The 10,839-nt window shown below is 38.3% G+C and overlaps 1 protein-coding gene across 1 annotated transcript; it reads left to right on the plus strand.

Moving 5' to 3' along the window:
• Nucleotides 1-4,838: 4,838 nt before the first annotated feature.
• Nucleotides 4,839-9,953, plus strand: actc1a (actin alpha cardiac muscle 1a). Its single transcript, XM_041266480.1, has 9 exons — nt 4,839-4,942; nt 5,823-5,973; nt 6,524-6,652; nt 6,903-7,013; nt 7,377-7,461; nt 7,890-8,051; nt 8,291-8,482; nt 8,798-8,979; nt 9,699-9,953. Exons 2-9 carry the CDS (start codon nt 5,845-5,847, stop codon nt 9,840-9,842), a joined length of 1,134 nt encoding a protein of 377 aa, XP_041122414.1. The 5' UTR covers nt 4,839-4,942; nt 5,823-5,844; the 3' UTR covers nt 9,843-9,953.
• The last annotated feature ends 886 nt before the right edge of the window (nt 9,954-10,839 follow it).

Consider the following 10,839-nt stretch of genomic DNA (forward strand, 5'->3'; position numbering starts at 1 on the left):
AAAAATTCAATGAGTTACTAATGCACATTTTCAGTAACACATTTAAGGGGGAATATAAGCACCTGTAGTCTGTACCTGTTGGCACAATAACTGTCGACGGTAGTACACACGTATACTAGTTGACACATTGGCGGTGTCGCTCATACCTGCCAAGGTTGATTTTTCCGGAGAGCCTGAAAATCTTCTCTGTAGATGGCAGCAAGGGATTCCAGTTCGTTTTCCTGCCTAACCATATACTCATTCTCTTCAGCAGGACGCTTTTCACAAAAACTCATTCTGTAAAAAACAGAAAGTCCGCCCCACTGCTAAATTATCTAAATATAAATATAAATAAATTCCATCTATGCAAAAATAAAATGCCTTGGTTGTTAAGTTAAAAAAAAAAAAAAAAAAAAAAAAAAACACACACACTTTTTAAATGTATATTGCAACATGCATCGCCATCACTACGTTACAATGAGACGTAAGCACGCTCTTGTAAAACTAGACAGCGAGTAGCAGTGTAGCTATGTAGCTATTATCTAGCTAGCACCTACTGCAGTGGTTTAGTTCGTTTTAAACAGACAAACTTCGGGATTAAAAATCCCCAAGAGCTGAACAAAATTAGTCCCAGTTGCAGCGTATTAATCAGTAGATCCAGTTAGTTAGTTTAGCTGATCTGATCAAGTTAAACTGACCATGGGAACCAAGCCTGTAATATAGACCTGTATAGAAAATATAAACCGGGAGACCATGCTAAGAAACATTTTTCTGTGCGCTGTGAAGCAAATGATTCCCCCCGTTATATAAATCATTTACATTATTGCATTGTATTTCTGTATTTATGGTTAACATCGGCAGGACTTAAACGAATATTATGTCATATCATAAGGTAATGGGAATCCACCGATCTACACACTGTGTGAGCTGTAACCGTGTGCATTTGCAGGACAATCTACACACCCCTACATTGTGTATAGCACAGTGTAATAGAAAATCATTGTACGTAAAGCAAAATGTACGAAGATGTATGGTAAGCAGACAGCTCTGCGTTGATTTATTTCGTGTTTTGTATTTGTTTAAACAGTTTGTTTAATTTGTTAATAAAAGTGCACAGCCATGCTGAATTGCAATCTGCCGTGTGTGCCTGCAGCTACTAGCCAGCCTAGTAAGGTTACTCCAACCTACATATGTGGTGCTAGTTGGTGGGCTTTACCACCCCCTAGCGGCCAAGTGGGGAAGTACGCATAATTAAACAAAATTATATTAAAACAGCGCGCCCAAGCAGCGCTATCACAGTGCTATGGAGCGCCATTTGTGCCAAAACTATCCAGCCATTAATTTGTCAATTTGTTTGTGAATTCATAAATTGGTTCATGTATACAGCAGTTCGTCCATACATTTGTCAATTCATACAATAATTCCTAAACTTATGTGAATTAATTTAATAATTAATTAATTTGTCACTTCATTAATGCGAAAGGTTGTGCGGACTTTAGTATGAAGTGTTTGCTCTGCGCTTGACCTACAAATTTCCAATCAACCAGACGAACTTCCAACTGTAACGAAAACACTGCAGCCTTTCTAGCCAATGGGACCACACACTAATATTTTAACCAATGAAAATCCAGCCTCACTCAAAACTGCTTCAGCAATAATAATTCACCTACAAGTGGAAATATTTTCAAAATTGGTGCATGGCCAGCGGCCATGATCCCGTTTATTACCCTACAGTAATTATTTTACAGTTTCTGATAGAGGCAGGTAAAACCCCCTCTATGTTGAAAGCATACCTAGCAGCAATAGCTGCATGCCATGTTCCCATTGACTCAGTATCCTCGGGTGCTCATATATTGGTGACCCGTTTTCTAAAGGGTGCTTGGAGGTTACGTCCTCCCCGAATGGAGTCTAGAAATGGTTCTGGAGGCTCTTACTAAGGCCTCGTTTGAGCCCATACATGTCATAGAGCTAAAGAGACTGAAGTTTCTGCGCAGTGATTATTTATTACCTCGGTGAGGCGGGACCAAGGATGTCACTCCACGGACGGGCCTATCAGCAGCTTTGATATAAAATGCTCAGCAAATACCTGACAAGCAGGCATGTCCCAAAATTATTACTGCAGTCATCTTCTCTTTCAGGGAACAGGGGTTAAATTGTTTTCCCTAAACAAAATGAGCCCAGAAGAAATTATCTGGCTCTTATATACCATGTGACCAGGGCTGATTGACAATCAATCAGTCAGGACCTGGGCACATTCTGAACATGAATTTGGCAGGAGCAGAACTGTAACCCCATCCCTGCCAAAGTTACATTGAAAACAAACAAGTTTTATTTATAACAAAAAAATACACACACACACACATTATTTATAACTGCATGGTCTCAGCACTGCCACAGTATCCACAAATGATACAGATATACAAATGGAAAAAATGTAATAAAAATTGTTTGACGTTTCGGACAAAAGCCCTTATTCAGATTTGGTCTGAAATGTCCTCAAAAAATTATATATACTTTTTTTTATCATTTAAAGCTTGTGTACATCCAAAAAAAAAAAAACTTTTTAATAATATTTTATACTTTTGCAGAGTTACCGTTTAAAGTGTTTTGTGTTTTGTTGTTTGTGAAGATTTATTTATTTCTATATGGTACAATATTAAACAGAGGGAGCTGTAGGCTGGGCTGAAGGCTCCTGGTTGTGGGAGTCTGTACTTGGTCACTGTGTACATTTCCTTAAATAGTCTCCAGCAAGTTTAGCTCAACTTGAGTAATGCAATGGGAGTGACAGGAGCATAGTCTTTATATCTGTTAAGCAGTTTTACCCTAGCCCCTTAACATACATACTGTACATGGTGGCAATGAGCCAACAGCTTCTTTCAGCTCCAAGCCTGGGCTCTTTTAAAATGCTTTCTTACAGCTCCCAGATGCATTGTTTTCTGCTTCTGACTGTAGTTAGCTGTTCATATTTTTTTTTACTTTGCTGCTAAAATAATTGCATAGTATCTTAAAGCATTTTTTAAATATTACATTGAAAAATGTGACATTTCGAAATCTAACATGAAATACTGTCCTACTATTACGGCTTCCAGCAGACTTTTTGCGACATCATTTTGTAGTTTCTTTAGATTCCATGATGTTAAGTAAAAGATTCACAGCTGTTGCCAAAAGTTTTGCATCACCTAGAATGTGTTCATTCTATTGGGTGATGCAAAACTTTTGGCCTTAACTGTAAATTATATTTATAAAAAACAAAAAAAGATGTCTCAATTCTAATATTCTAGGTGACGCAAATTTTTTGTCGAATCACGAATCATTACATTATGAACCCTTCAACCACTCCCTCAGCTTTGTGTAGTCTAATCTGCAGATTGTACAAGCTTGCTGATTATGCCCACGAGTGTGTAGATTTCAAAGAGCTCAGAGATTACTCATTGTACTGACATATCACCCACGAAGAGATGTGCATTTACATATGGCTCAAAACGATTAAGAAAATCAGAAAGGATATTTCCCCTGACTATACATGTCACTGCTGTGATAATGTATGTAGTAATAACGTATTTTGTCTTTTCCTAAAAGAGATAAGGTTAACTGCTGATAATGTATACATCGGTCCATGCCAATGTTGTACCTAATAGACTGGAGGCTTTTTTTAGGTAATCACCACAGTGATGTTGAAAAAGAAGTTGGATGTGTACCTTAAATGCTTTCCTTGGGATGGCACTCCATACCAAAATATAAATGCTGTGTTCATTCATACTGGGGGTGACTTATATGGACCTACAGAATACATTCAACAGCCTGCACCAACCCCCACCACAAACTCAAAGACACCTGCTTTTGTATATAACCCTAAAAGGAGACCTTTGAGCCAATCAGAGTGCTCCTCTGCCACAGACTGACCCAGCAGCCACTGAGGTGGAAGCCTGGCTGGCATACCTTCAGCTGTCTCTCGTGTTTAGGCTGTCAACATTCCAATGTACTGCCCATGTGACATATACAGTATTATATGTGCCTGAAGCTGTGGTCACTCAAGGTTTCCTGAACCAGTCCAGAATGTTATAGATATCATAGTTACAGCAATTCCCTAAATTAAGATGGGGGTGACTTCCTCTGATGAAACATTCCCCTTTAAGGAGTCATTGGTTTTCTCTAATTCTAGATTTTGATTAACAAAGGAGGTTCTATTGTTTTGAAAGGATCCATCTGTGAGAAAAAAAAAATGCATACATGCCCCTTTACACTTTAGCCTGAACAATGTTCTTGTATGCTAGTATCTCTTTTTTCTCACAGTAATGTATTTAGCAGTTCATTCAGCAGTTTCCCCAAGCTTTTCTTATCAAAGTTTACCATGTTTTTTTTTTTTTAATATGCTTTAGCATACTTCTTTGGGCTTTACAGTGCTTACCGATGCATTACCATGCTCTCACTGTGTTGGATTGGTATACATTTACTTGTCAAAGGGTTAGATCTACCAAAATAACCTTACTGTTATAGAACACCTACAAGTTCCTCACTGATATTTACCCAGCAACTGTTAAGTGTGTCTTTTTTTAGGTAAAAAAAAAAAAAAAAAAAAAGCCACTCCTACATTCCTTACTATGCATGGGCAATTGCATAGACTGTCTACATACAGATAACTCAGAAAGGTGATATTAACCCATGACCAATCATATATAACCCTAGAGCCTTCATATTTGAGGTAAATGTCTATTATTAGTAGTAGCGTCTCATTTATTCAAGTACATCAGCATACTCCTGGGCCAATAGCACCACCCTGTTTTCAAAGGCCTCTTGTCACAGCTCAGCAGACACCCATTTGTGCACTCTTTATAGACACTCTTTTTAGGGCTTTCCTGAACAGCAAAGCCCGCCTCCAAGCTTCCATTCTCAGGGGTTATTTAAAGAGCTGCCCCATCTCAGCTGTGTCCCTGTGGAAGCATCTGTCTTGTGATACAACTTGGTGAGTGTCTTTGGAATACTATTGCCTGCACGGACTGACTAAAGCTTTTCTGTTACATTTTGCACTTGACATAACTTAGAGAACATAGGACTTAAGTTTAGATATATTAAAATGGGGTGGGGAGGGGGGTGGGTGGTGTAGTAGTTACTGCTGTTTGAAGTTGATTTTTAAATTGAACAGTGTTATAAAATCCAGACCCACTAGCTAGTTACATTAATTAGTTGCTGAAGTTGGTTTTTTTTTGGTGTTAAAAATGTAAGAAAAGCTAATAAAAACGAATACCCAGGTTGAGTTGTTATAGAGGAGTGAGTATAGATGTATGATATTTTTAAAATGACACCTATTCAATTGCGTTGTTCTAGTTAGTTATTATTTTGTGGTTAATCCCCCAGTCCCAAACAAGCCTACGTTGGGAATAGGAAGATTGTATTTATTTTAAATACCCATGGCTTGCAGACCAGGAAAACACAGCACTATATTTGATAGCTGCTTTCAGATAAAACATCAGAATCATTACTCTTTTATGAAACAATACTAAGTGATTTATTTTGTCATTATGTTCTACTTGGCAATTATTGTTCAGCGTGAGTACTGCATGTGTCTTTTATCCCAGTAAACACTAAATATAATATCTAGTCTAACAGATAATCTAATGGAAATTGAAACTACTGATTTTGTACTGGGCTTTAAATATATTAGATGTAACTTGGATAGGAAAGACGTACTCCACTTCTTTTGGGGTGGCATGAAAAGTGGCAAAGAAAATGCCTTTGGGGCAATCTTAAATGGAGATTTTGCATTCCCCATAATATCTTCAAGATATGTGCCGGTGCTATTTAGAAGCTAAGGATTCATTTTGTCTTTGCTCTGCTTCCCTCAGACCAGCTCATTACAAACTAACCATGTGTGACGAAGACGAGACCACAGCTCTTGTGTGTGACAACGGCTCTGGACTGGTCAAGGCAGGGTTCGCCGGAGATGATGCTCCACGTGCTGTCTTCCCCTCCATTGTGGGCCGACCCCGTCACCAGGTAAAGATCAGTCAGACAATGCACTCTGATTGGCTGATTGTGAAACTGAATATTGTTATGTAACACTGACCACTTTATATTGTAACCAGTATGTTACTGCTCAGCTCAGCAGTGACTTCAACACGTTTACACATACCTGTATGTTACACAGTTTCAATTGATTAGAACATTAATGAACACTTTAATGATGTGCAAAGTCTCTACAATTTGAGGATAGAATGCCTTCTCACTACAGAAATAGTACTTTGTTTACATTGGGTATGCAAATGGTACACGGTATGTTTTTTCATATTAAAACAACTACATTCATTGGAAAAGAGCTCCCTGCATAGTAAATAGCATTTAAATTATTTTAATTATGAAAAATATATATGTACATAAAAAAATTAAAATTTTTAAATATTTTTATTTACATGATTATGAGTATTGTATTTAGTCCTTTTTTTGTGGAAGCCTTTTCAAAGACTTCTCAAAGACATTCCCATGCAGCACCCCTATTATATGCTGTTCCTCTTCCTTCCTTCACTCCTCTTTCTGTTCTCTCTACCAGGGAGTGATGGTGGGTATGGGTCAGAAGGACAGCTATGTAGGAGATGAAGCCCAGAGCAAGAGGGGTATCTTGACCCTGAAGTACCCTATTGAGCACGGCATCATCACCAACTGGGATGACATGGAGAAAGTGAGCATCCCAAAAAACTTCTTAAATCTCTTCTCCCTTAACCTTTATATATAGTTTGAGTTTAATACCATCAGATAAGAAACATAGTCCAGGGAAAAATTCAGTCCAAGCTCTGTAGAATGAATCATGTTTGAGAGCAGATCTCATCAACCGACTTGTAAGCTTATCAAGTTTGGACAACATAAGCTATGAACAGCATTCCTGTACTGTATTTAAAAGAAAAGGTTTCCATGTTTTTGAAACCTAACAGATCTGGCACCACACTTTCTACAATGAGCTCCGTGTGGCCCCAGAGGAGCACCCCACCCTGCTCACAGAGGCCCCCCTCAACCCCAAGGCCAACAGAGAGAAGATGACCCAGGTAAGCACTGCATCAGTAATAGCATTTAGAGCCTGGTGTTGATTCAAAGCGTTCTGATTGGGTTACTTCATCTTTTGACTGCCACATGGTGGTGTGGAAGGTGACTCATGCAATCAGGCGAGCGCAGGTTAGTGACCTGGCTGTGCCAAGTTGCAGATCTTCATTTTGTCAAAATCGTTTTTGACTATTAAAATAAAGCATGACCTACCCTCAGTTCATTATGAGTGATTATACCATAGAATAAACAACAGTACTTACATTTTGGATAAGTATTGATTAATTAATGTAGTACAATAAACATGGAAATCTCAGACATTGAAATGTGAGAGTTGTATTTTCATAACAATTTATTGTATCTTCTAGATCATGTTTGAGACCTTCAATGTCCCCGCCATGTATGTTGCCATCCAGGCTGTTCTGTCCCTGTACGCCTCTGGCCGTACCACTGGTAAGTATCCCATAGAGATTGCATTTGTGCTTCAATAGGACTAAGAGAAAACAGTATTTGCTAATGTAAAATCATTATTGTATCCAGAAGTTCACATGAAACAGGGCTAATCATACAAGTCTGAGCTGTACTGGTTAATCAATTGATCAAATCTATCAATTATACATAATAAAGTAAAACAAGTAAATATAGAAAAAAGTCATTTTCGTTACAGATTTTTATTTCAGTATCAAAAAATCTTACTTCACTGAATATGCTATATTATACTGTATACTGTTATTACAATTATATACCATATGTGACTTTTCTTTTTACAACTGGTAAGAACACAGCATCTAGATGTTTAAAGTTTTCTTGACTGTAGTTTACCGCTACAGAAATAGAAGTATTCCAGCAGACTTGTCTGATGTATTTTTGTGTGCCTGCAGGTATCGTGCTGGACTCTGGAGATGGTGTGACCCACAACGTCCCCATCTATGAAGGTTATGCCCTGCCCCACGCCATCATGCGTCTGGATCTTGCCGGCAGAGACCTGACTGACTACCTGATGAAAATCCTGACTGAGAGAGGATACTCATTCGTCACCACTGGTGAGGATCTAACACAGAGAGAGGAAGAGTCTTAAAGCCAAGTAAAAGAACGATAGTCCTCATTCAAACATCTACAGTAAACAAGGGCATTTTTTAGTTAAATAATAATTATAGCAATGAAATTAATATAGCCACTGGGGTTAAGGAGGTGAGATTTCAATTGTACACCCACTTCCCTTACGAGCAAGAGTATAATTCCTGCACATCTTACACCTGTCTTTATACTACCCCTTCCCTAGCTGAGCGTGAGATTGTGCGTGACATCAAGGAGAAGCTGTGCTATGTGGCTCTGGACTTTGAGAATGAGATGGCAACTGCAGCCTCCTCCTCCTCTCTGGAGAAGAGCTATGAACTTCCTGATGGCCAGGTCATCACCATCGGCAACGAGCGCTTCCGCTGCCCTGAGACCCTCTTCCAGCCTTCCTTCATTGGTAATTATCTCTGCAATCACCACCAGTAATCTGCAGTTACCACACTTACAGACACAAGCAGACTGACTTAGCTCCAACCACTAAGGCACACAACCTACTGTTCCTCCCCTATTACCAATAAAACACAAGCTGACTCTAACAGCTGGTTTCACAGACTTATCTTATTTTAGGTGAAGTAGTCCAAGACTACTGTTAATCAGGGCCAGTCCAAACGAATGTATTGAGACATTGATTCTTGGTGTAATACATGTAATATGTGAACAACAATAGGTGCATTATGTATTATTAAACAGCAATATCTCACCCTCTGAATAGGTATGGAATCTGCTGGTATTCATGAGACTGCCTACAATTCAATCATGAAGTGCGACATTGATATCCGTAAGGACCTGTACGCCAACAACGTGCTGTCTGGTGGTACCACCATGTACCCTGGTATTGCTGACCGCATGCAGAAGGAGATCACTGCCCTGGCTCCCAGCACCATGAAAATTAAGGTGAGATATAACTGAACCAGAGAAATAGGATTTCACATTAAATCTAAAATCTAAACTTATAAGAGAAGCGTTTTTAGGGAATTCCAGCCCCATTGACAACAATTGTTAACTAGCATGTGCGGCAGATGGTGATGAACCTATAAAGTATATTTACATAGATAGCTGGACAATTTAAATATGGGCATAGATTGTAAAGTAATATAATATGAATTATACATAGGTAACTAATTGAATCTTAATTAAAAATGTAAAGAATCTGGTTTACTGTAAAATAGTTTTTTTTTGTTCTACTAAATGTTATTTTAATGAATGTTTTATAGCTGACTTGTAGATGATCTCTTATTATTTTTATAAACTTATTAAAAAAAACAAAAAAAAAAAAAAAAAAAAACACAAATAGTCCTGTTGAGTTCAGGGACTGTTTCCTTCACTGTGTTACAGTAGACCTTACTTGCCATGATGAACCCTGACTGCAGCAATGGCTTTTGTCTTCCAAGGATAGTAGTTCATAAGCATCCACTGTAGATCTCCAGGGTTTAATAAGGGAATTTGATTGGTTATGAGAATCCGAGGAAAGCCACTAAGCATCAGTTCTTCTGAGCTGTTGTAGAGATTATCTCAGTGAAGGGCATTCTAAATTGGGGAGAAACACAGGGATCAAATAACGTCAACCAGTGATTTGGGTTAATCATCCCTAAACCTCTCTTTTTCTTGTGTAGATCATCGCTCCCCCTGAGCGTAAGTACTCTGTCTGGATCGGTGGCTCCATCCTGGCCTCTCTGTCTACCTTCCAACAGATGTGGATAAGCAAACAGGAATATGATGAGGCAGGCCCCTCCATCGTTCACAGGAAGTGCTTCTAAACCACTGCTCCATTTCCACCAACCCATCCTGTTACTGTATATACATGTACTGTTGTAATAAAATGCTTTTTAAGGTAGACAATGTGTCTGCTTTACTTTGCATTAATGATCCTTACAATTTAGTGTAAATTTTTCTCAATTGATTCCACCTTTACTAATAAATACCTGTGACTGAAAGCTTGCTTTTTTTTTTTTTTTTTTTAAACAGCAATTTTTTGGCTACATATATAGATTTCAAGTAATGTGAGCGAGTAGCCTAACTAGAGTACACATGCGATTCTTGTTTAAGCATAAAAGTGCATTTAAATGAAGTACAGTAGTTAAGTGTTACTGAACAAGCTGTAGGGTTTAGAACACAACACATTACTTTATCTAGCTTTCTGCTTTGTTGTACATATTCCTGCAATATATTTTTACTCTTATTAACATATCCCTGAGGATGAATCCGTTACGGACAGTTATTTTTGTTTCATATCAGTTATGCATCGGGTCTTCCCATCAAAATCTCTTCTGAATTCATAACATCAGCTGCTAAAATCCGACCTGTTCGATTAGAAACATTTAATTGGTTCCTGAACTCCTCTCCCAAGTTCAGCAGGAACAGATTTACAAATATACATGACAAGCCCCATAATACGGCAATAAATAAATCATTTTGGTGGGTTAGAGGAATATGAACCGGTAATAAAACCTTAAGCAAGAACTCTACATGCTAAGCAACACAACAGTGTTTAGATGGACAGCAGTTTCCACTGCCTAGGCTACAAAGTGTTCTGTGTGACACATTGCGAGTACAATATAAATATCCATTGGTTGGAGGTATGGCCCCTGTACATTTTGCATCAGGCAGGGGTCTGCAAAACATTGCATATTGCACATGTTGTATTGTTCGAAATATTAAAAGTAATCCAAACACATTGCATTGTCACATTCTGACAATTCACCCTTCATTCATTAACAACCAAAAGGTGAGAACCTGGAAAAAAGAACACACAAA

Source organism: Polyodon spathula, chromosome 12, assembly GCF_017654505.1.
Source record: "Polyodon spathula isolate WHYD16114869_AA chromosome 12, ASM1765450v1, whole genome shotgun sequence".
Classification (NCBI taxonomy): domain Eukaryota; kingdom Metazoa; phylum Chordata; class Actinopteri; order Acipenseriformes; family Polyodontidae; genus Polyodon; species Polyodon spathula.

Coding starts and splice junctions, on each gene's coding strand:
- actc1a (XM_041266480.1), top strand. CDS start 5,845: ATGTGTGACGAAGACGAGACCACAGCTCTTGTGTGTGACAACGGCTCT. Junction 6,653..6,902: donor ACTGGGATGACATGGAGAAA/GTGAGCATCCCA, acceptor GAAACCTAACAG/ATCTGGCACCACACTTTCTA. Junction 8,052..8,290: donor ATACTCATTCGTCACCACTG/GTGAGGATCTAA, acceptor CCCCTTCCCTAG/CTGAGCGTGAGATTGTGCGT.